The sequence below is a fragment of the Tupaia chinensis genome, unplaced genomic scaffold, assembly GCF_000334495.1.
Source record: "Tupaia chinensis unplaced genomic scaffold, TupChi_1.0 Scaffold140301_1, whole genome shotgun sequence".
Lineage (NCBI taxonomy): Eukaryota > Metazoa > Chordata > Mammalia > Scandentia > Tupaiidae > Tupaia > Tupaia belangeri.
In genome coordinates, this window is record NW_006200179.1 from 2,507,976 (window position 1) to 2,535,627 (window position 27,652).

At 35.6% G+C, this 27,652-nt stretch overlaps 1 protein-coding gene across 1 annotated transcript; it reads right to left on the reverse strand.

The window, feature by feature from the left end:
* Positions 1-12,688: 12,688 nt before the first annotated feature.
* Positions 12,689-13,072, reverse strand: LOC102480222 (40S ribosomal protein S20). Its single transcript, XM_006162607.1, has one exon. The coding sequence runs from the start codon at positions 13,070-13,072 to the stop codon at positions 12,689-12,691; it is 384 nt and encodes a 127-aa protein (XP_006162669.1).
* Between the last annotated feature and the right edge of the window lie 14,580 nt (positions 13,073-27,652).

Below are 27,652 nucleotides of genomic sequence, written 5' to 3' on the forward strand. Positions count from 1 at the left end.
TTCAATGATAAGAAAATGGTTTATTATACTGATTTCTGACTTGCTTCTGTCTTTTCATTGCTAATGTAAATGTTAATTTAAAACAGTTCATCCATATTTTGGTTGGTTCCTCTCTTGAAGTAATCTCACTTTTTTACATATTCAAACTTGAATAGAGATCTTTCATATTATAGATATGATAGTATTACTTTTCATATTTTTATGGAGTATTAGCAGTGATTAGGCTTACTGTCTAGTAAATATTTATTGGGCATCTATTAATACAGCACAGTAGGAGTTAAGAGGTATTTTTTAAATGATATTATAGCTTGGTACTGATGATAAATGGCACATAGCTGTATTTGACTTTTAACCAACACAGAAGAAGGTGCAGACTAACTCAACTGGGGGAGGAGGAAAGAGGGACCTGGAAGAACATTTGGTGTATGCATCAAGCAAGACTCCCTGCATATGACAAGAGCATGGCCTAGGGCATGATGCCATAGTCTCTCTTCTCAGCTCTCCTTGCTCACTCAAAGCCTTCAGTTGAGACTTGATGCTTGGGAAGCATCACCCTTCTTCAAGGATTCAGCTCTTTTCTCTCTCTGCCTAGTGAGAAAGTAAGTAAGGATGTGATCTAAAATTTAAGCACCTGCAGGTGCCATAGAGGTTAAGGCATCTGAATCTCATATGACTATCTACATGATTCAAATCCCAACAGTTGTTTGTGGGGCAGCAGTTTGTATGGTGGTTAAGGCAGTGAATTCCTACATGGCCACTTGTGGTTCAAGTCCTAGATCTGGTGACTTGCTTTCTCACTTTCACTCTCTGTCTCTAAAAAACATTTTATTTCATTTTGTTTTAAGAACTATTTTTATAATGTTCATTGTATACAGAGCACTGTGAGTATTGCAATAAAGTACCATATATATTTTTTTCAGACTCTCAAAGATCTGATTGTCAAGTAAATTTAACATTCAAAATTATGCTACAATGAGATTAGGGTGTATTTGTTAGATGTTTATTCTGTTCAAAATATAATATGAACATAACAAACCAAAACAAATTCTCCCTTAGGATCAGGAAAAAAAAAAGTGGATTAAAAAAGACATTGAATATTGGTAAGGATTTTAATAAGTATTGAATATGAGTATTAAATATTTACTGATAAGTAAGTTCCAAAGTATATTCATATAATGGTAATTCTGTAAGAAGAATGATTCTAAGGAAACAAACTATATCTTGTTCGAACAGCAGAATGATGTAGTTTCTTTATACAATATAATAGATTCAAAAGAAGCAAAGTGGCTAAAATTCAGTGGCCAAGTCAATACTAACATATCCTATTGTAAAAATTGCAGAAATGAGACAGTACACATGAGGCTGATTGATTTTGATTCTATTGAGGCAATATATTACCACATATAGCAGCAAATACTATACTTTTCTATGATTCTTAGAAAAATTGGGAATACTTTGTGCTAAATAAAAACTCAAGTTTTTTCTAAAAACGATAGTAGATACAAATAATTATAAAATAATAGTTTACTTAAAAATATCAAGTACCAGGACCAGCAGTTAGCTATGTCGCTGGACTCCCACGTAGTCAACCGTGGTTCGTGTCCCAGACCAGGTGACTTAAAACTCACGCCAGGTGCGTGTGCGTGCGTGCCCAAGATCCCAAGAGGAGAATGTAGGAGAAGGGATTGTGGCATGGCCATCACCCCGGGGGGGGGGTGATTTCTCGCTTTCTGTCTCTCTGTCTCTCTCTGGTGAGCACATGCGCCCTTTAGCAAAAACCTCTCAAAAAAAAAAAAAAATCAAGTATCCTGGAGCAAGCAGATGGCAAAATGGTTACATCATTGGACTCTCACAACTGTGCTTTAAGTGGAACCCAGTGGCTTAAACTCACACCAGACATGAATGTGTGGCATGCTCAAAATCCCAAGAAGAGAATGTAGAAGAACAGATTGCAGCATGGCCATCCTCCATAGGGGATGATTTCTCACCTGTCTCACTGTCCCTCTGGCAAGTATACACACCCTATAGCAAAAATCTCTCAAAAATAAATAAATAAATAAATTAATTAATTAATTAAATAAAATCCCCTGTGACTTAAAATAAACTAGTACAGATACTCTTCAACTTAAGATGTGGTGATGTCTCAATAAACTCATCACATACTGGAAATATCATAAGTCAAAAATACACTTAATACACCTAGCCTACTGAATGCCATGGCTTAGCTTAGCCTACTTAAAAGTTCTCAGAGCATTTACCTTGGCCTGCAGAGGAGCAACATCATCTATACAAAGCGTACTGCAATGTTGAACACCTCATGCAATTTACCAAATACTACACTAAAAGTTAAAAACAGAATGACTCATTGCCATTGCCTACCACCATAAGAGTGTATCATACCGCATAATGCTAGCCCATGAAAAGATCGAATTTCAAAGATAGAAATACAGTTTCTATTGAATGTGTTATCACTTTCACACCATCACAAAGTGAAAAAAACTGTTTCTGGGATCCTCTGTATTAAGAAGATTTTTATGACATTTGTAAAGAATGAAAAACAAGAAAAGACTATGGAGACTATAAAAATTAAATTAATGTATGTATTTATAGATTATTTTTCACATGCTATTACTACACATTTGGAAGGACAAAAGGTATTTTTATGAAGTTGAATTGTGTCTGAAGAGCCATCTATAGTACACAGTATCAGTCATCTTAAAAACTGGTGAAAACAACGATATAAAATCGTGTCTTTTTAAATCTCTCTCACTAGTCTTAGAAAGATGGTAATTATATAATTTGTAGCTTTCTCGTGAAGAGAATAAAATAGAGATATTTACATATCTAGAGCAAAACATAATGCTTTAATTTAAAAAATGTTTATAGAGTCTGCTATCCAATGGTGTAAGAGAGAGTATAACAATATATAAGAAGTTTAAATAAATTTAAAATTATTTATTTATTATTAAATATATTATTATTTTTTTCATTTTTATATCTATTTTAGACTGAAATTATAAATACAATTCCATTTCATGTAAAAGGTTATAAAAAGGGACTTGTTTTTAATATTTTTAAATACATGAAACTTCATACTATCCTAATAAGTTTCTAATTGATATTTTTTTCTGATGACTGAAAATGTCACCATTTGTGTATTTGTTAATCAATCACCATGAAATCAAATATATCACCATCAAATGGTAATGTACCTCTAGCACAGGAGCTTTGAATGAGCTTTACGCATGGGACCAGCAGTTGGCGTAATGGCTATGTCACTGGACTTCCATGTAGTTGATTGTGGTTCGAATCCTAGACCCGGTGGCTTAAACTCACACCAGGCGTGTGTGCATGCTTGCCCAAGATCCTGAGAGGAGGATAGAGAAGAAGGGATTGCAGCATGGCCATCCTCCCTGGGGGATGATTTCTCACTTTCTCTCTCACTGTCCCTTTGGCAAGTGCACACATCCTAGAGCAAAAATCTCTGTCTCTCTCTGTCTTTCTGGTGAGCATACACGCCTTATAGCAAAAAACAACAAGACAAACAAAAAAAAACTCAAAAAAAAAAAAAAAAGAATGAGCTTTACCCAAGCTTATATTACAAGAGTAGGAAATATTTTAGCTTATAAGGTCTCTCATCAAAGAGTGTGAAAAATGCCAATGCAAATAAGGAAATCTAAAGCTTTGCTGGTAACAGTCAAAGGGATATTGCATCAGAATTCTGCTTAAAATTCATTCGAGATTGGTAGGCTTTTATTACTATAAAAACAATTATAAAAACTAAGAACATATATTAAACACATATTTGACTTTGTAAACCTAACTACTAAGTTTCAGTAAAGTCACACTAATTCTATTTACCTTTACATTCTTACCCATTTACTCTCTTGATGTAATGCCCAATATGGATTAATCAAAAAGTGAAAGGTCTTTAATACTGTATTCTATGAGTCTTACATAGTCATAAATAACATTATAGATTTGTTCTTATTTGAGGTAATATCTGTGAAGTCAATGTTAACAAGAAAGTGCCATAAAATGTTTTATTCATTGTGCGATTTTCATGTTATGCATCAATTACTTCCGAATATAAAATATTTTATAGAAAATCTTAGAAATGCACTAAAAGTGTAAAGAAAAAAAGCATACTTAAATCTAATTTTGAGTTATTTTCAATAGAAATAATAGAACTAATCATTGTTTTGTTATCTCGCCATCCTCCAAAGGAAAGCAAACATGTTGCATGTTGCAATCAAATCATTTTGATTTGACTGCATAACAAAGTTTCTATTGCATTGCTAATATTACTGTAATATCCTGATGAATCGAACTAATGGCTAAAAACAAAAATATATTTTGTCACCTAATAATCACTTGACAATAAGAGTGATCTAAATTGTATAATTTTCTTCCTGGAATATTGAAATGTAAAAACTCACATAACTAATGCATTGATTCTAAATCTCAGATTAACAAAGAAACAGTTGGTGCTGGGCATATGGAAGTTTGAAATCCAGAACACTAAGCAATCTCTACAGGAGGCTTCCTCTCTATGAATCCTTCTTTCCCCTCTAAATTGACAGGACAAGACATACGACAAACAAGTCTTAGAAGTTAGAACAGCTGTATTCGTAATTGCCAAAACTAAAAGCAACAAAATGTTCTTCAACTGGTGAGTGGATTCATTCTCGTAGGGGTATACAAAGGCATACCATTCAGCAATAAGAATGGTTTTCAAGTGAATTATGCTAAGTAAATAAACTTGAACTCAAAGCTACAATCAGAATGATCCCTTTTTGTAGATCATTCTGGAAAACCATTCTGGAAAACATATCAGTAGTTGTTCAGGTTTAGGAATCAGGGATGAGTTGATTACAAAATAGCAAGAAGTAATTATTTTTAATATTGGAAAAGTTCTGTGTAATTGTGGTTTCTCAAATCTGTACATTTGTTGAAACTCATGGACTTACACACTCAAAAGGGAAAACTTTCTGTAGTTAATTATACATGAATAATTTGACTCAAAACAAAGTTAACAGTAAACATGATTACATCTTTCCAAGATTTAATGAAGAATAGTAGTTCAAGCATTACTCTTAATACCAAATGCAAGATGTAATTATAAAATGAAACAAATTCCATAATATTAAAAGTTACACTTTTGTCTGGCAAATTGGAATTAAGATGATATAAACTTTTTTGTTTTTTCTTCTTTTGTTTTTTAAAAAATAGATCCATTCATCTGTTTCTCTTAGTCACACCCATGGTGTTCAGGTTATCTAGGATCCGAGCCATGGACCTTGCCATATGGCTTCAATATCATGCAGTGGCACATTACCACCTGTGCCACCAGGGTTGGGTATATATAAGCTATTGTTAAGGAAGAAGTATGGCTATTTTAAAACTCTACATTAGTATCATTCAGATGTCATGCTAGTATAATGCAGGTCATAATGATGAACAAGGAAGTATTTAATAGAAATGAACCATTCACATTTCCTTATTATTCAATGAAAGAAGAAGACATATGACAACTCTTCTATAATAAATTTTAATAATTATTCTTTACAGAAAACAACAGTGAATATTTAAAGCATGAATAGGTTTGGAGCACACCAGGTTCACTCTGAACTGAAATACCAAGCATAGTCATTGTAACTCATCAGTGATAACTAAATACATCTCCCTGGTCACTTCCCATATTAGGATATTTGGCTGCTTTTCATTTGAAAACTGTCTGCCCCAAATTGACTTTAGTCTAACAATTAATGTTAAACATGAAAGTAAATACCTTAGCAAATGGACATAGCCCAAACATTTAACAATAACAATTTGGTTGCTGTTTTCATTCCAATAACTATTGAATTTCTTTTTAAAATTTGGCCCAATGTTGCCATGAGCTTCACTAAGCTCCTAATCATCCTATGTATATGTAACATTTACTAAGAAGTCCAATGCCAATTCTGAGTATATTTTATATCTCAATTTTTAAAAGATTCTTCCTTCCCGAGAGTATGAGAGGAAGAAAGAGAGAAAAGTAGTACTCTTGACAAGGTGTCCTGTTGTGATCCAATGCCCAGCCTCCCCAGTCAATCAGGATCGTGAGCATGCACAGACTGTAGAGATCAACCAGATGGCCAAAACTGCCATCCACAATATAGGTCAAGCTTTGCTTGTGCAGCATGTTACCTCTGTACCAGTGGATTGGCTCTATTTTATATCTTTGAGCATAAAGGCTAGCTACCTTTGCATACTAATAATAGTATTTTTAAAATATATGATGAAATCCTGCTGGATAAACATGCTTTTATCACAGCATATTTTTCAAACACCTTCAAGAAAAATGATAACACAAAACCAAAATGAAAACCTAGTCACCTAAGCAATTGTTCTATTTTTCTGGAATATAGTATTTTTTTCATTTTCTTTCCCAAGAGAAAGAATAGTTTATTTTCATGTAGCTTGAAAAGTCTTCTGATTACCTTAATATTTCCCCACAAGACTATGCAATCTTAAAACATAATGAAGATAAAATAGATCTTCCAGTAGGCAAGAGTTTGCTATGTTTTCTTTTTGGATCACTCTCTTTGGTATTATGGAGAGACTCATAGTTTAGCTTGACATATGAGATACTAATTGATCATTTAAACACTTAGAGCTTCTATTTATAATTGTCTTTTTAAAAACAGATTTTTAAATGTCAAGATGAATCCCAAATAAAATGTTTACAGATATGATATTTGGTTTGATTTGTTTCAACCTAGTATCTCATCCACACTGATGTTTTCATAGATTTTTTGTTTTGTTTTATTTTTTGTTTTTTGTCATAGGGCACATGGGCTCACTGGAGAGAGCAAGATACAGACAGAGACAGAGAGAGGAAAAATGAGAAATCATTCCCTAGTGGGGATGGCCACAGTATAATTCCTTCTCCTCCATTATCCTCTTGGGGTTTTGGACATGCACTCACACATGCCTGGTGTGATATTTTTCAAGTTGCCAGATCTTAGACTTGAACTGCAGTCAGTCCTGTGGGAGTCTAGTGCCTTCACCATCACATAACCTACTGGTCTCCATCCCCATATCTTCACCTTTTTTTTTTTTTCTTAAGAGAGATTTTTGGTATAGGGTGCTTGCACCTGCTGGAGAGAGACAGAAAGTGAGAAATCACCTCCCATTGGGGGATGGCCATGCTGCAATCCCTTCTCCTCCATTCTTCTCTTAGGATTTTTGGCACATATGCACATGCACCTGGACTGAGTTTTAAGCCGTCAGGTCTGGGACTCGAACCATGATCAACTACATGGGAGTCCAGTGATGTAGCATTATGCCATTTACAATAACTTTACTTTTTCAGTTAAGTTAGTAGATCAAAAAATACCAGAAGTCATGAATGAGTCTTGATTATTTTGTTATTCATTAATGCTTTCTAAGTCATTTTTTGATACATTTGATTAATAATTTTTTCTATTTATTGAAGAAAAATAGAAAATATAACCTATATTCAATTAATGATAATATATTTTAAGTTATATGCTATAATAAAAACTCAGTAATGTAGTCTCATCATAATTTTCTAGAAAATAACAACTAATAACCTCTTTAATCATACTTTCCTAGAGGTTTCATGAAACTGTTCAAAGTTTTCACTTAAATACTGTTCCCTAACTAAGTTTGCTTTTCCTATGCCTTCTTTCTCTTCAAATGATTTATTCTAACTGTGTTATCTCCCTTCAAATGTGCCAGGATTAGCAATAGCACAGGTTGAAGTATATATTCAAGTTTCTCAGTGCAGAAGTTTTAATGTACACTCAACTTTTAATTATTAATTTGAAAATTATTTGGTTTTAGAGTCTGCTTACTTTTCTTGCTCCTCTGAAAATTGTCCTGTGAAGTTCAAGAGATATATTTGATATCTTATTGACACAGAATTTTTTAACAGTTTAAATTATTTCAATTTAAAGCCAGGAATCAAGGAAGTGTAACTGGCTAAGGAGAAGCTTATTGTATTGGCTTGATGGAAGGTAGAGAACCAGCCATTTCTCCCGAGTGAGTCTGTGTATCTTAGATGCGTATTCCATTATAGATATGAGCTAAACTGATTATTGGAGAATACATTTAAGTAAAGAGGAAATGGTTTGGAGAAAGCAATGGAAAAATCATCAAAAAGTAAAATTGAACCTCTAAACTTTTTTTTTCCTCCTTTCTGCCTGCCTTCATCTGAAAATGTGATACTTAATTCACTTCTGATCATCTATATGCAAAGTGGTTGCTCAGGGACCCTTGTACTAACACTGACCTCTTCCTGGAATAGGCTTATCAGGGTTTAGAACTTTCAGGGTAAGTAAAGGCTCACCAGTAATCAGGGTAGGATGTGCTATCGTTCATTTACATGGTAGTGTGAAATTAAGAGTAAATTTGCCTTGACTGGAGGTGTTTGCATTTTATATCTCGTAACTTTTCAAGGAATGAAAAGAGTAGGGCTCAATTAAAAATGTTGGACATGAGCGCACACAACAGGAATGATTGAGGCAGGTAAGAAACATCTCAGAGTGTCGACATGTATTCTATGTAAACTGTGCTCTCCATACGCCAGTTTTATTTATTTTTGTTGATGTCTTTGCTGAATTTAGGTTAAAACATTTTCTTTAACTACTTAAAACCGTATCAGTCGAATTCTATATAAATCATTTATCACTCTTCCCCCACCCATCACTCAACAAGAACCCCTCTGAGTTTTGTGTAACATCTTTCAGTTGAAAGGACATTTACAGAAAAATATGTACATGCCATAAATTTTAGCATACACCAAGAAACAATCTGCCTTCATAATTTAGTGTGCAGGCTAAGTTAAAAACAGAACCTCCAGTGAATTACTGTTCCCTGTAGTCATAATGCGCCTTGTTGCACTGCCCATAAAACAATATGAAAAGTGGCACTGTGATGGATTCAGTAGTTATGCCATATGCCAGGATATTTTCCCGAAAATATCTTCCCTTAAATATCTAACAAAACAGGTAGCTCATCACAGGCTGACACAAAGCGGATGCATATGCAAGTCTAAAACATTTCCTGCATACTTGAAAAGGCCCTAGAGAATAATAAGAGCGTAGTAAGTTGTTAGCATTATTTCAATAATTAGACACTCAGGAAGTTAGGTGGTGGCACTTGTAGGGGCCAAGTGTCTCATTTGCAGTCACACAATCGTACCCTCTCAAAGACATGCGCCCACGACTTCCCTAGGTCTGGATGCTAACATGCGATCTGTGCCATAATTCTAGACCATGTCAATGGCTTAACAGTCAGGAGAATATTCTTCTTTGGAACAGTAGTAATGCTTTCTAAACTAATTCAACGTTTCAGAAAGAAATCCTGCTCTCACAATGTTAGAGGTCTTTAACTGGACTAATATACGGTGTATTCAAGCTGGGAAAATTCATTTTACAAGCTGTAACGATATACAGTGATTGAATGCATATTAAAAATACTATTTTTTTAAAATAATGTTAGAGGTAATAATGGCAGATAAGAGAAAAAAATCAAAGCAAGTGCCTGTTTTGAGGGTAGTTAATTTACCACTGACTAGTATTTGATAATGGCTTAAGATAAATCCATTTTCAAGGTATAAAGCAAATGATTTTTAAGCCTTTCTTTAGAATATAGAGATGTATATAAGTGTAAGTTATTGGCCAACATATACTAAGCAATCAGGAGACGTTCTAAATTTATAATGGAAAGTTAACTAATATTTCACTGTCTCTCTTGTCTACTACTCTATCTCCACAGGAGGTGGAGGAATGCAGGAAAAAAACTCTACGGAAGCCTTAGAAAGTAGATTTCAAATAAATTAATGAATAAAATAATAAAATGTTTATTAGCAACAATGCTACTTTTTAAAAAAGAAGAGTTGTGGGCCTACCCATGGGGACATGCACTGCTAACAGACTGCTTTTCAGGCTAGGATCACATGCGAGGCCTGCATTTAATTTCTGACTCAATCTAAAGGCTACACCTGTAATTACAAACTCCAGAAGTTGAAGTAGATGAGCTCAGGATTGGCCTGATCAACAAGAAAGACATTGCCGGAAAGACTTTGCCTTGCCAGGCATGGTGGCTCACACCTGCAGTGTCAGATGGGAGGCTGAGGCAGGAGGATCATGATGGTCAGACCTTGTATTAAAAAAAAAAAATTGCATTAACTGTGTTATTTCAAGTCCTCCTTTAAACATATGCAATCTGAGGCTTCTCTCCTTTTCATATCTCATCCCAGTCTCTGCATCCTCCTTATTTGTCTTATACATTTTTCCCTCTCCACACTGTCTCCAAACAACTGTTGAAAAATTAGAAACTGCCAAATAATAGTTTTCACAATGTTTAATGTATTGAAAGAAAGTTATTACATTAGATGAGAAACAGTAATTTGTTATCATGGCCAGATGGTGGCGCCATGGTAACGCAATGCTCTGGGAAGTTGACCCGCAGGGGAAGGTTCCAGGTTACTGTCCAGAGACCTCCCTGAACAGGCCAGGCACACTTGTGCTCTTGATTGGGACTGGCTGAAGTTGAGGGTAGGCTGCAGCATGAAGATTCCATTGAAGATTCATGTTTCTCTGTCTCTCTTTTGTTTGAGTCTTCATGAAAAGAAAGCAATAAACTATAAATTAAAAAGAAATAAATTGCTACAATTCTCTTAAGACAAAAACAAAAAAAGCAATGTAAATATAGAGTAATTTTAGACGATGCAGGATTTTAAGTCCAGGCTTGATCTTCATGGGAAATACAAACAATAAGAGCAAAACAGACAATAACTTTGCTAGTAATATACTCCTCAATATCCCTTTGGAAAAAGAAAAAAACTTAAAAATATGACAATAATCTCAATTGTCCTAATTTAAACACTTTGTTTTTGTACTTACATAAGAATTAATACAATGTATGGTGTGTAATAAATATTTAGCTGTTTTTCACTGTGGAAAAGTATAATACTCTCTTTTTTTTAATGAAAGAATGGCTGTTAGTCAGCTTACAGTATATACTCACGTACCATGAAGTTATGCCCAAATGCTGCACAAATATTAGTCCATTGTGAATAAGACTTGGAGCATGAATGTTGCATTTAAAGCTAATTGCTATTGGTTGAATGATACTGAGGAATTCATTAAATACTCTGAGGTTTTTACATTTGTAGACTAGAGACATTATCAATATATTCTTCCAAAATAATTACAGTGGGTAAAAGGACAAAGATAAAACATTGCCCATACTTAAAACAGTGAGGTAAATAATTATTAAAGAACAGATTTATTTTTCTGTGCTGGAAAAACTTGGACAGGGCCACCTCAGGCGTGAGGCTCTTGGCTATTTTCCATGAGAAAGTCATACATTCAGCCAAAAAGAAAACATAAACTGGGGGAGATAGTACAACAAACCTTAGATTAGTCATTTCCCAAGAGAGAGTTAATATAACACACTAGAAAGCACAAATATTTACATCCTGTTTTATGTCATGATAGAAGGTAAATGCCTGCTCTTTTATTTAATATACATCTTTTTCTTTTTTTTTGAGAGACAAATTTTTGCTATAGGGTGCATGATGTGCTCACTGGAGAGAAAGATAAAGAGAGATGAAAGTGAGAAATCACACTGCATGGGTTTTGGCCAAGCCACAATCCCTTCTCCTCTCAGGGTTTTGGGCACGTAGGCACATGTGCCCAGTGTGAATTTTAAACCTCTTGGTCTGGGACTTGAACTGAGGTCAGTCAGGTGGGAATCCAGTACCTTAACCACTATGCAACCTGCTGGCCCTGCAATATATTTCTTAAATTTATTATTTTATTCATAAAAAAGAGTACATGTAGGCCCTAAAGAGAGAGACAGAAAAATAGAAAATGAAATAAACACCCTCGACATGTCTGGTCATTTTCCAATCTCCTTTCCCTAACCCTCTACCTTATCAGGAGAATGAGTACAGATACATGTGTCTGGAATATTCCACGTCCACTAGGTTGAGGACTGGAACCTATGGTACACCATGAGGCTCCTAGCACTTAACTTCAGTATGTTTCTGACTGTGCCACATCACAGAGGTTGGGCCAACTTTGAAATATTTTTATTGGGCATTGAGGAAGTTTGTTTTTGTTTACCACCAACCTTAGAGTAAGAAGAAAAAGAGTGAGAAAATAAAACATGTAATAGGATATAACAAATATCTATCAGTTATGTATAAAAGAGATTGTCAAGTGGGCTCCATGGCCTTTTGGTTAAGGCAACTGGATTCCACATGATCAGCTGTGATGTTCAAGTCCCCAACCCAGCAGCCTGAGAAACAAACGGGCAGGAGGGGGGTGGGGGATGAGCACACATGTTCAAAATCCCAAATGGAGAGAGATATGGAGAAGAGATTGCTGCATGTCCATCCCCCTTCCATGTCTTTCCGTCTTTCATTGATGAGCGCACTCGCCTTCTTGCAAAAACAAATTTAAAAAAAGATTGACAAGTCCCCTCATCCTTAGGAAAACAGTGACTAGAGCTTGCACATTAAGTTTTTTAATTGATAAACTTTATATTATTTGTCTTCCTAAGACAATAGAGAGGGTTTTCTATTGTTTATAGAGTTTTCTATTGTTTAGGGTTTTCTATTGTTTAGGGTTTTCTATTGTTTTTTGATTTTTTTTTTAACAGATGATAATCAATTTATTAAAATAGTTGGCTTAGGCATCTGCAATGATGACTCAACATCAAGTCCTGGTTCGATACTGATGGAAGTAATCTGTTTAACAATTTCAGAAGGACTGTGCAAATCAATGAGTCGCTTGTGGATTCTCATGTGGAAACGATCCCAAGTCTTAGAACCTTCACCATAAGGTGTTTTTCTTGTAGTGATTCTCAAAGTCTTGGTAGGCATCCGAACTGGTCCTTTCACCTTGAGATTCTTTTCCTTTGTACCTCTGATTAAGGCAGCACACACTTTCTCCAGGGACTTTATGTTGCAGCTGGTTAAAGTAATTCTAATTCGGTGAATGGCCACCTCTGGCTCCACAGGTGTTTTTTTTCCAGTATCTTTAAAAGCCATGGCTGCAGCTTCCTGACCGACTTGTTCCTCGGCTAGAGCAAACAGCGATGTCAGGAGCAGAGCGGGCAGCCGAAGTTCCACACCACCTGTGTCTGCTTCTTCCGCAAAGAGTTTGAAAATTTTAAGAAAATCTCCCTAATGTAAATAACTTCAGACTATAAAGGAATATGTTCATGACTAGAAAATAACTCGATTGGGGAAGTTCCATAGGGAGATAGTTAAGAGCTGGGTGGAGAGAGCTGGAACCCACAGGCTGACTGTAGTTAGAATTGTAGACCAGCAGCTTGAAAACATGCTAGCACATGGGCATATACGCCCCCAAATCCTAAGAGGACGCAGAAATGGAAGATAAAGGATTGTGACAGAACCATACCTCATTGGGAGGTGCTTTCTCTCTCTCTCGCTCTCCCGCCCACCCCATTTCTTTCTCTTTCTTGTGAGTGCATCTCTCCTGTAGCAATAGAAATAGAAAATTTTAAAAAAGAAGAAAGATTGGAAGAAAAATACATTGTTTTTTTTTTAAATGACTATAACCAATATTCATTCCTTAAAGTGCTGAACATTTTACTGACTGCTTCAAAACAAATAAACAATTCATTTGTGACTTGTCAACACGTGAATCTTGGATCAGCTGGTGGTGTTCTGGTTAAGGCAGTAGAATCCCATACAGTCAACCGTGCGGTTACAGTCTGGGATTCAGTGGTTTAGAAAACCTATAGGATATGAGACCTAAAACAAAGAAGTGGAGAAGAAAGGATTGTGGCATAGTTATCCCCCATAGTGTTGCTTTCTCACTTTCCCACCTCTCTGTCTCTCTCTGGCAAACACACATGACCTCTAGCATAACTAAAAACAAAACAAAACAAACAAACAAAAAAAGTGAATCCCTTCTCAGGAAGTCAATATATAATATCACAGTAATTTACAGACAATTAAAAGTATCTCTTCAGGGCAGCCAATGGCATGGCGTTTGAGGTGAGTGTATGCCACATGGCTAACAATGCAATTTATCTAAGCTTGAGAATATGTCTGGGCTTGAGAAAATGACAGGCTTGAAAATACATGAATGAGTACCCAAAATCCTGAAAGAAAAGATGGAGGAGAAGAGATTGTGGCACGATCACCCTGCATTAGGGTTGCTTTCACTCTTTCTTTCAGTCTTTTTTTTTTTTGAGATATTTTTGCTATAGGGCACATGCACTCACCAGTCAGAGAGAGAGACAGAAAGTGGGAAATCTTCCCCCAGGAGGGATGGCCATGTTGCAATCCCTTCTCCTCCATTCTCCTCTTGGAATCTTGGGCATGCACGCACACGCGCCTGGTGTGAATTATAAGCCCCCGGGTCCAAGACTTGAATCGCGGTCAGCTACATGGGAGTCCAGTGACATAGCCATTATGCTGACTGCTGGTCCCGCTTTCAGACTTTCTTTCCATCCACCTCACTATCCCCTGCAATTGCACAGAAACTGACAAACCTAAGGGGAAAAAATTAGCTATTCATATTATATTATAGTCCTATCATCATAATCTGGCAAAGGTATGTTATTTGAACCAAACATATCCTAATCCTTTTAAGTTTAACAATTTTTCAGTTTTCAAAAAAGTTTAGTTTGAGAGGATTTCACCTGGTTTAATTCTTCTATGATCATAATTTCTTTTTTAATCAGTTGTTAATTTTTCTCATCTTAAAATGACCTCTTTTTATTGAAGTTTCTCATGTCTCTACTAGGAACTAAATGTTTTTTATTTTTCCAATGTGAATAAAAAAACACCAAGAAAAACATGTCTTAACCTAACTGAGAGTTAAGATAACAAACCTGGTAATACAAAGTTGTCTTGTGTCACTGTGTATTTACAAATGAATATAAAGAGTTTAACTTGCTTTGTTCTTAGAGCCTGTTTTAATTCCAGGCATATAGGGCTGTATTTCAGAGATAAAGTTTTAGCGATAACATGACTTTGAGATCTTATGGAAGCTATACTTCTATTCTGAGTGTATCTCTCAGTTTCTTAGTCTATTAAGACTGATCATAATGAGACCGCTAAGGATTATTAACAGCTGCAAATAATATGTCTGATACTTGTAATAAATTACTGTACGGTAATAGATAATTATTTTAATAGCTAAATGCATTACAAGGTAAATTCTTTAATGATTTCCAAAAGGCTAAGCCACTCATATGAGTAAGATAAATGAGATTTATAATATATACATTTGGTTGGGGAATGAATATATCATCACGATTTATGTGCCCATTGTTAATTAAAAGCAATATTCATGGAGATTGTTTCTGATACTACTTTGCATTTAGTACTTCAGAGAGTTGGTTTAGGACTTTGCAATCAAACATTTTATTTATCATCCTTATTTCTTCTCTTCTCTTATGTTTTAAGACTGATAATATTAATCCAGAAAGGAAAATATCTAATTTTCTAAATAGCTTTTTTCCAAAATATAGAGCTTCTTATCTTACATAAAAAAAATTCTAGTGTCATCTGTCAATTTCTTAATATTCTGAAGGTTGATAAATTTTATTTTAAGAGACTAGAATATAGGGGCCAGTGGGTGATGTGGTGGTTAAGGCACTGGATTCCCACATGACCCACAGCAATTTGAGTCTTCGACCAAGTGGCTTGAAAATTAAGCTGGGTATGTGTGTGTATGCATGTGTGTGAATGCGTGTGTGTGCACATGTGTGCGTGTGCACCCAAAATCCCAAGAGGAGAATGAATAAGAAGGGACTGAGATGTGGCTATCACCCATGGGGAATCAATTTCTCACTTGTCCTCCTACTTTCTCTCTCTGGTATGCACATGTACCCTATGGCAAAAAACTTTTTAAAAAAATAACTAGCATATAAAAGACTTCTAGAACTTTCTCTATAAATGTGGTATATATCCAATATATACTAAATTATGTTAAAAGTATGTTGTTGATTTTTATTTGATACTTAAAAGTTCCATTACAAGTTTTAAGAATTGTGAATTAATAAAATGAATCCTGGATCAATATCCTGTCTCTGAAACAAGCAACATGGGGGACCTTGGGCAAGTTCTTTATCATCTTTTATGCATTTCTATTTATAGGTAAACTGGAATAAATGTGAGTGTCCTAAATATTTTTTAAGAAGAAAATTTTTATTCTCCAGTATTTTATGGATTTTGATAGGAAGAGAATGAGTCCAATGGATTGCTAAATTTCAAAACGAGTGGTAGGTAACAGACTAACTCTCCCTCTTGAAGTACTATAGTAAAATCAAAGGAAATATAAGAAGCAAGAGTCTGCAGACTCTGAATATTACACTGTATATGCAATAAGCTGGCAGAGGGGACTTGATCAATGTGAGAAAACACTGTGATTGTCTATATTTACTGCCTAGTGAGTGTCTAGTTGGCATAACATGATACAAAAATTCAGGGGAGCCTGGTGATCTCTTTATGCTTAGGAGATAGAGAATTGGATTGACAGTCAGTGGGTCCAAATGGCGTGGAGTTTGCAAGGGATATAATAGCCCAGGGAAGAGAGATGCACAGAGATCTGCAATGATCCTGTCTGTCCTCAGCTGAATGGTAATTAGTGCATGCAGGTAAGAGAATTGCATGAGAGGGGAAAGCACCACTTAAAAGATAAAGAACAGTCCCCAACTTTCACAAAGACTGGAAATATTTTGTGATCCCACTAGCAAGAAGACAGAAAAACACACAATGTACAGGGTATTGGGTTAACATTCAGTTATTGACTTGGTATTTGGGGAATGCCAACTTTGGCTAGAAGCTGGTCCTGACAAAGTTAGTATGCATATTTCAAAGAAGCAAATAATTTCCAATGTATCGTGCCCTAAAATAAAGCTCAAAATTTATCTACAAAAATATAGAAATATTCCACATCCAACAAAGTAAAATTCATAGTATCTGACATTTCATAAAAACAAAAAAGAGACATGCATAGAAGCAAGAAAATATGACTCACAACAAGAAGAGCATCAATCAATGAAAATAGACCCAGAAAAACTAGAGGATTGAATTAGTGAGCATGAAAATTGGAATAGTTATGACATATATGTTCATATAGGTAGAGAAGCATAAATATGTTAAGAAGAAACATGAAAGATAAAGAAATGACTGGAATGTAACTATTAGTTATAAAAATTATAATGCATGTGATTTTTAAAAATACAGCAGATGGTATTTTTTTTTGAGAGTTTTTTTTGTTTTTTTTTTTTGTTGTTGTTGTTGTTGTTTTTTGCTATAGGGCGCGTGCGCTCACCAGACAGACAGAGAAAGGCAGAGAGATAGAAAGCAAGAAATCACCCCCAGGGGGGATGGCCACGCAGCAATCCCTTCTCCTCCATTCTCCTCTCAGGATCTTGGGTACACACGCACACACGCACACACGCACACACGCCCGGCGTGAGTTTAAGACTCAAACCGCGATCGACTACGTGGGAGTCTAGCAACATAGCCACTACACTAACTGCTGGTCCCTAGCAGATGGTATTTAGGGCAGATTGGTGCTGTCAAGGAAAAGAGTAAAACATTGGAAAACATAATAATAGAAACTATTCAAATTATAATATATACACAAAATGACTACTAATAAAAATATAAGTGAAAACTCATCCTCTGAGAATACCAATGTCATAAAAATAAATCCCAAGAAAATTAAATATACACCAATACTCTCACGTGTGTGCAAAATCATCAGGAAAACTTTAAGTAGAAAACAAACTATGGGAGACCAGCAGTTTGCGTAATGGCTATGTCACTGGACTCCCATGTAGTCCACCATGGTTCAAGTCCTGGACCCGGTGCCTTAAACTCACGCTGGACGCGTGTATGTGTGTGTGCCCAAGATCCTGAGAGGAGAAGGAGGAGAAGGGATTGTGTCGTGGCCATCCCCCCTAAGGGGTGACTTCTCGCTTTCTGTCTCTCTGTCTTTGTCTTTCTGGCAAGTGCACACACTCTATAGCAAAATGAACAACTTGTATGTAGTGTTATACTAAATGACCAGTTTACTAAAATTAACAAGTTAACAAAGTTCAGAAGATATGTCGACATATATTTTGTATCTCCGTATAAAAGTTATAAACAGAATGAATATAAAATTTTAAAAATTCCATTAACAATGGCACACCAAAAATAATAAAATAGTGAAAAAAGGCTTTATAAGAAAGTAAAATCACATACTATAAAATATTATTAAGACTTAAACTAAATATTTAGAGCCTTACTGTATTTTCATGGATCAGAAGACTCATTATTATGATGGAAAGTCTCCTCAAATTGAGCCAATACAATGGCTTTAAAATCTTAGCATTCTTTATATTTGTGGGAATAGACAAAATGATCCTCGTATGTAAACAAAAGGAAAAGACTGAACATAATCAAAAGAGGAAAAAGTCATAGATCTTATACTTCCTGATAATAGCAGTTACTACTGACATAAAAATAAATATATAGATTAAACTGATGATACACAAGAGAAGCAAACCTTTACACTTATAGTCAATTGATTTCTAATAAAGATGGTAGGACAATTCAATGAGGGAAGAATGATAGCATTTGAAAATGGATTCTGGGACAACCGGATATCTGCCAAAAGTAGATCAATTTATACTATTATCTTATGCCAAACATAAAATGAAAATGTATCGACCATACCTCTGATAAGTCCAGCGAATCGAAGGCATAAGATGTAGATATTTACACAAGTCATATCATAATCAAATTGCTTACAACTAGTGGAAAAGAGAACATTTTAAGAACAGCTAGGGTGAAAATAAATATTGCATTCAGAGAATGACAACAGGATCTCAATGGGAGCAATATGACTAGAAGACAATGGAATGGCTTATTTATTATATTAAAAAGAACAAAAATATCATCCTAGAAATTTCTACTCATCAAAAATATTTGTGAAAAATAAAGAAAAATTCCTTTTCTTTTGCTTCTTTTTTGTTTTTGTTTTTGTTTTTGTTTTTGTTTTTAAGATTTTTGTTATAGGGTGTGTATGCTTACTAGAGAAACAGAGAGGGAAAGTGAGAAATCTCCCTCCAGGCAGGGTGCCTATGCCTCTATCCCTTCTTATCCATTCTCCTCTTGGGATTTTGGTCATTTATACACACACACCTGGGGTGAATTTCACGCCACAGGGTCCAGCACTTAAACTATGGCTGGTCCACATGGGAGTCTAGCCCCTTAACCACCATACCACCTGCTGGCCCCCAAAAATATATTTTCAAAGACATATTAAAAGTTGAAATAATTCATCACCAATAATCCTACAGTATATCACATTTAAAAGAAAAGTAATTCATGAAAATAATAATCTTGGATGGAAATCTGGCTTTACTCAAAGGAGAAAAGGGCACTGATGATATGGGCAATATCAAATAATTAAATTTTATTTATTTATTTATTTATTTATTTATTTATTTATTTATTTATTTATTTTTGGAGAGGTTTTTGCTATAAGGCACGTTTGCTCGCCAGACAGAGAGAGACAGAGAGACAGAAAGCGAGAAATCGCCCCCCCTGGGGGATGGCCATGCCTTAATCCCTTCTCCTCCATTCTCCTCTTGGGATCTTGGGCACGCACGGACATGCGCCCGGCATGAGTTTTAAGCCACTGGTTCCGGGATGCGAACCACAGTCGACTACGTGGGAGTCCAGTGACATAGACATTATGCTGTTGGTCCCTTAAATTTTTATTTTAACACCTCTTTAAACTTGGGATTTATAACCAAAATAGTAATTATGTAACTGAGATTTTTAACCTATGTAGATAGACTATACTAAGGTAAAATGTATGCTATAAAGTCTAGAGGACCCACTGAAAGACATCAAAGAATTTAAGATAATAAGCCAACAAAGGAAAAAAAAAATAGAATAAAAATATACAATTAGGTTGAAAGAAGACCCAAAATGAGAGGGAGGGGGGACAAAATGGGTGGGATAAATAGAGTACAGCTAGAAAAATGGGTAATTAAAACCCATATTTATCAATAATTATATCAGAAATAAAGAATTTGAATATACCCAATTATAAGGCAGAAATTATCATATTTGACAAAAAAAGGAAACCTCATCTACTTGCTATCTAAAATAAATCTACCTTAAGTATTAAATACTAATAAATTAAGAGAAAAAATAGAAAAGAGCTAGACCTGTGGTTTGGTGGTTAAAGGAGTCAGAAATTCACATGGCTGATTGAAGTTCAAATCCCAGTCCTGGAAGCTTGAAAAACACTCTGGGTACATTTGCATGCATGCCAAAATCCCAACAGGATGGAGAAAAGGAGAAGGTATTGTGAGATGATCACATTGTGGGAGCGGATGGTGATGCTTTCAATCTTTCTCTCTCTCTTTCTCTCTCCGGTGAATGCATACAGCCTCTGTCAATCAAAACAAAAACAAAAACCGAAAAAGTTCTTTTTTGCATCCTTAATGAAAGATCATTGGATTGCTTATATTAAGAACAAAGTAGATTTTAAAGAAACAAATATGGACTTGGACGAATATTCCATTTCATGTTCATAACAGTGTCAATTCAGCAAGAGCACTATTATAGACTACATGTTTTTGTCCTCCCCCAAAATTATTTGTTGAAAAACTTACACCTAATAAGATGATAATAGGAGGTGGGACCTCAGGAGGAAATTAGTTATTCAGACTTCTTTCACCTTTTAGAACTGGATGAAGCCTTGGGCATAGGTCTGCCAGAGCTACAGAGACAGAACCCATCCATACCAGGTAAAGCTGGCAGGAGGGGAGAATGTGGAGGATGGGCTGTGAGAGAGGACCACTGTCCCAGTTGGTGCTGGGGCAAGGTCACTGCCCTTCTGGGTCAGGGCCAGCAGGTGGTGTAGTGGTTAAGGTGTGGAACTTCCATCTAGCTGACCAAGACTGGAGTCCTGGACCCAGCAGCCTGAAACACGATGGGTATGTGTGCATGTGAGTCCAAACTCCTGAGAGGAGAATGGAAGGCAGGATGGCCATTTCCCCTCTGGGTGGGTGGGATTTCTAGACCCTAGACCCCTCCCACCACTGTATTTTGGAAGCACATATCTTGTTTTCACAGATTCGTGGCTGGAGAGGAATTTGACCCCTGAATAAATACACCTTGTCTCACCTACATCTGATTTTAGATGAGACTTTGGTCTTTAGATTTTAGAGATGATGATAGAATAAAGTGTGACATCTAGGGCTATTAGGATGGAATAAACGTAGAACACTTGAGGAGGACATTAATTCTAGGGAATAGGTGCAGAATATTATGACAATGTGTATGGTCCCCCAGATTTCCACTGGAAATCCAAGCCTCATTGTGATGGGATTAGAAAGTGGGTCCTCCCTGTGTATATTTAATCCTGTTAGTCATGTCAATCTCCCCCAGTTTGTATTTCCATGATACCCTTATATTTCTTGCCTGACAAGAGTGTACCCTCTTTGGGGATCAGGTCCTGCAGCCCTATGTAGTCCAGCATTGTATGGATAGGAAATACAAAATTCCTAGTGTCAATGTGAGTGATGTTAGGTGGGGCTATTCCTTTGGCTCCCAGACTCATAATTCTTGCTATGACACAGCATTACTTAGAGTTGTTTGATTCCATGCAGACACTGCACCCGGAAAGATAGTGCCATTCTTCGAGTGTCTCTTCTGAGCTGATGCTTCAGCTATGCATTTAGAAAGCTGTAAAATTTTCAGTGATGCCAACTGCCATTGGATGGTAGACTGACCCAACCAGTAGATCTTATAGTCAGATGCTTACTTCCACTTCCATTATAAAGTGGGTTACATGGCTGGATATTTAGCAGTGGAGGATTTCATGCCCAGCATCAAGTATTCAGTAAGTCCTGATGATAATTCAGGCCCTTCAGGCAGGTCGATAAACACCAAGGTGAAAATAAAATCCTTATAAATAGAGGAAAGGTAACTTGCTAAGCAAGTCATTTTTCTTTCTTTTTTTCTTTCTTTCTTTCTCTTTCTTTCTTTCTTTCTTTCTTTCTTTCTTTCTTTCTTTCTTTCTTTCTTTCTTTTTTTTTTCTTTTTTTTAGGACTAGTGCTGAATCAGAATGATAAATGTTGATTCCTCTAGACAATGAGTTGGCATTGAGCAGCTGCAGTAACTGGATAAGCCTTCTACTTGGTCTGTCGGAGTACATTTCATTGGGCATCTGTCTGCCTCAATGGAAATGTAAATTCATGTGCTCACCATGCCAGATCTAGGGTAGCCAATGATGCAGGTGGACTAACCTCTACTGTGTTAGTCATTTGTTTACATAGCTTCTTCTGTGGTGAATGTTTTCTGGTGGACACTAATATGCAGGAAATAAAACAACTCACTTTTCTCTGAAATTGCATCAGATCCAATATTTCAGTACTTTTGTTTGTTTGCTTTTAAAATATTATTTTATTTAACTTTATTTATTTTAATTTGACCAGAGGGGGAAAATGAGAGAGAAAAAGTGAGAAAGTAAGCCGCCACGTCTGGGACTCAGTGGTTGGCCATGTGGGAGTTCGGCATCCTTAACCACCACCTGCCAGTCCCATTTTTTATTTTCCAAACTCCTGGACTAATGCATAGTTATCTAACCCACTATTTGCTACCAAGCAGTTGATATGTATTTTTAAACTTGGACACATCTCCTAAACTAAAACTATGGAAGCACTTTCAGCTTTGCACACTTAGAAATTTATTATTATTATTATTATTTTAATTTGCCAAAGGGAACATGGAACATGTGCTTGGCAAAAAGAGACAAAATGAGAAAGAGAAGGAAAGTGAAGAGGCATCCCCATGGAGGATGGTCATGCTGCAATCCCTTCTCCATTTCTCATTTCAAGATTTGGGGCACCCATGTATATGTGCCCAGCATGTTACTCAAGTGGCTGGTCTGCACAGTTGGCCATGTGTCCAGTCATCTTATCAACCACACCAATGGTTAACTAACTTTCAGGGTCACTTATAAATATCATTATAATATAATTGCCATATATTTTAAATCTTGCATGCAGAGACCTAGATACACAATATTGTATTTAGAATCACTCCTTTTTGGATGATTGTGCTTTTGCAATCCTGCTTTTCTACCTAATTTCTTTCTCTTAGGAAAACTACTTCCAGATGGAAAGTACAAAGAAATTTCTGGTTGGCATATTTCATATATTCTCATGACATGAACAGGAGCTTTAGATTTGCTTTGCTGAACATAAATGGAATTTTGTGCTACACATAGATGAGGTGTTAGATTATTTAAGTAAATATGATACACATTCTTTTGACTAAAAAATAATTTTCATGCATTTGCTGAGTCAATTAATTCATAATTGTTTTTTTAAATTTCCCTGCCTATTTCAGGTGATCATACAAGATTCCCCTATATTGTCTTAAGTACATTTTCAGAGACCCTTTTCCCAAATAAGATCACATTTACAGATGTAGGACTGCAACATATCTTCTGGTGGGACACAATGCAACCCATGACATTGGGTGTCCCATGTACATGTGACCTCTATCAACCAGGTCCCAGTAACACAATAAGAGAAGCTTCTTTCTTATTCTTTTCTGTTTCTCTTTCTCTGCTTCTAATTTTTTTTAAGTTTTATTGAAAAGTAAAGCACATACATATCTTTAAAGTATATAATTCAGCGGGTTTTACTCTGTTCGCAGAGTTGTACAGTCACTACCACAATCAATTTCCAACACTTCCAAAACAATCCAGAACCCCTAGGTAGTAATTCCTCCCTCCACCATATTCTACAGCCCTCTTCACCACTAAGGTCGTTTTTATCTGTATAGATTTGTGTATTCTAGATATTTCATACATAGAACATGTGTTCATTTTGACTGGCTTCTCTCAGCATGTTATCATGGTTCAGTCATGTTATAGTATATAGCAGAACATTATTCCTTTCAATTCCGAATAATATTTTATTGTATGGCTATACCATATTTTTATTCATTTAGCAGTTGATGACTTTGATTGGTTTTGACAATTACAAATAGTGCTATGAGCATTTATGTACAAGTTTTTCTGTGAATATATGTTTATGTTTATCTTAGGAAGATACTTAACAGTTGGAACTGCTATGTTATATGGGTTCATACAATATCTTTATGTCTAACCTTTTGAGAAATTGATGGATATTTTTTCAGTGACAATAGCATTTTACTTTCCCAATAACATTACATAATGGCTCAAATCTCTCTACATCCTAACCATAAAATATTATCATGTCTTTTTTTTTTTTTTGAGAGGTTTTCGCTGTAGGGCACGTGCGCTTGCCAGACAGACAGAGACATAGAGACAGAAAGCCATTACGCTAACTGCTGGTTCCCATGTCTTTTTTCATTATTCCCATCTCTGTAAGTTTAAAATAGTATTTAATTGTAGTTTTAATTTGAATTTTCAGTTGAAGTTGAAAGGGGTTTTATGTGATTATTGGCCATTTGTATATCTTCTTTGGAGAACTATCTTTTTAGACAACTTGTTTTTAAAATTAGAATTTTGTCTTCTAATGCTTGATTCATAATGATTTTTATGCATTCTAGATACAGGCTCCTTATCAGATATATGATATACAAATATTTTCATTTATTATGTGGTTTGCCTTTCACTTTGTGTATGGCATATGATGAAGCAAATATTTTTTATTTTTATTAAATCCAGTGTATCTATTTATATCTTAGTGCTTTAAATGTCATATCTAAGAAAGTATTGTCCAATCCAACCTACAGATACACCTCTAGAATTTTATCTAATATTTATATAGTTTTAATTCTTATATTTAGCTTTTGGGCAATTTTTAGTACATTTTTGTATATGATTTAAAATCAAGTGCCAATTTTTTTCTTTTGTATGTGGTTACATAGTTGTTTCAGCACCATTTATCAAAATTGTTTATCCCCCATTGAAACCTCTTGATACCTTTGTAAAAAAAAATAGCCATGAATGTATGACTTTTTAATTATAGACTGTCAATTTCACTCTGTTGATTTATGTAGGTTTATCTTCATGCCAGTACAACACTGTCCTCATCACTATAGCTTTGTAGTCGATTGCTAAATGAGGAAATGTGTATTTTCTGATATCACTCTTTTGTTCTATAATTTTGGCTATTCTGAGAATGTTGACTTTCCACATTAATTTGAAGATTGGCATGTGAGTTTCTGCAAAGAAGCCAACTGGGATTTTAATAGGTATTCTGATGATCTATAGGTCAATTTGGGGAATATTTTCTTTTTAACAGTATTGTGTTTATAAACATGGGATTTTTTTCTCTGTGTATGGATCTTCTTTATTAATCTATTTCAGTTTAATTTTATTGTTCTCAGTGTATAAGATTTTTATTTTCTTCAATTTATTCTAATTATTTTATTATTCTGGATGGTAGTGTAAAAGGCATTGTTATTGGGACCAGCACATGGTATAATGGTTATGTTGTTGAACTCCCACATAGTAGACAACAGTTTGAGTTCCAGACCTGATGACTTAAACTGATGCCAGGCACATGTGTGTGCATGCCCAAAATTGCCAGAGGAGAATGGAGGAGAAGGGATTGTGGCATGGCCATCCTCTCCCACGCTAGGGGGAAGAGTGATTCTCACTTTCTGTCTTTCTGTCTATCTCTCTCTGTCGCTCCAGCAAACTCACATGGCCTATAGCAAAAATCTCTCTCAAACGAAAAAAAAAAAGGCATTATTCTCTTAACTTCATTTTTGAATCATTTATTATAGGTGTAATTACAAGAATACAAGTGAATTTTGTGTACTGACCTAGAATTCTGAAATCTTACTAAAATAATTTATATGATCTAGTCATTTATTCATGGATTTAAAAATATTGTCATAGGGCATGTGCACTTCCCAAAGATGCAGAGAGAGAGGAAGAGAGAGAGAGAAAATGAGAAAATACCACCTATGAGGAGTGGGCACACTCCATTTCACCTTCTTTTTGAAATTTTGAGCATGCATGCTCATATGCCTGGCATACTCTTTAAGTTTCTGGGTCTAGGACTTAATGGATTAATTAATATTTTATGTACATAACATTATTTCATCTGCAAATAGAAATATATTTATCTTGGGACCAGCAGTTAGCGTAATGGTTATGTCACTGACTTCCCATGTAGTCGACTGCAGTTTGAGTCCCAGACTCAGTGATTTAAACTCACATTAGGCACATGTGCATGTGTGCCCAAGATCCCGAGTGGAGGATGGAGGAGAAGGGGTTGTGGAATGGCCATCCCCCATGAGGGGTGATTTCTAGCTTTCTATCTCTCTGTCTCCTTCTGTCTTTCTGGCGAGTTCATGCACCCTATAGCAGAAATCTCTCAAAAAAAAAAAAAAAGGAAGAAAGAAATATGTTTACCTCTTCCTTTGCAATTTCTTTTTCTTATCTAATTGTTGGGCTTGGAATCTTAAGTAGAAAGTGATGAGAGAAGCCATCCTTGCTTTGTCCTTGGTCTGAGGGGAAAAGCATTTGTTCTTTTCACCATTAATTCTGATGTTAGCTGGGGCCAGTGGGTGGCATGGTGGTTAAAGGTGTTGGACTCCCACATGACCAACTACAGTTTGGGTCCTGTACTGGTGGCTTGCTTTCTCATTTTTTCTCTTTCTCTGTATCTGTCTGGTGAGTGCAGGTATTCTATAGCAAGTTGAAAAATAATGACAAATAAAATTAAATAAATAATTCTTAAAGAAATTACAATGTTACCTCTGGGTCATTTGCCAAAGTTTTTATTAGATTAAGACAGTTCTTATCCAATTCTGGTTTGATAAGTCTCCTCCCCCCCCAAATATTTTTGTTATAGGTCACATGTGCTAGCCAGAGCGACAGAGACAGAAAGGCAAATATTGAGAAATTATCTCCCGGGAGGATAGCCACACTGCAATTCCTTCTCTTCTATTCTCCTCTTGGGATTTGGGATATGCACACACACACGCATCCAGCTTGAGTTGCAAGACTCTTGGTGCAGGACTAAAACTGCAGTTGATTATCTGGGAGTCTAACACGTTAACCGCTATGCCACCTGTTGGCCTCTGGAGGAGTATTTTTATTATGAAGATTTTGATAAATTTTTTTTAACATTTATTGAGCTGATTACGCAAATTTTTCCCTTTATTCTATTGTATGTTTTATTAGGTTAATTAATTTTGGTATGATTAATCAATGTTGCATACTTGGGTAAAAAATATTTTTAAATGGTATGTATGTTTGTGCTGTAGATGACAGGCCCTTGCTCCAGAATACCTTTCACTTCCTTTCAGTGAAACTACTGAGCAATTGGTGTATATTCTTAAACTTGGTATCTTCTAAGCCAAGACTAGGTGGAGTTCTCACAGCTTCCCACACTTAGGAGATTTCAGTGGAATTTTGATCTTTTCAGTGGAACTTGAATAATCTCCTATTGAATTTTCTAACATCACTGGGTCTGCTAGATCACATGATTCAAGTGGTAGGGTTGACTAAAGCACCGCCTGGCTTGGTGTCATTTTCTGCTCTGGATGCCATTAAAAGCTAGTCAACTTCACTCAGTATCTAGGGTGAAGCAATATTTCTGGGTTTGGAAATATGT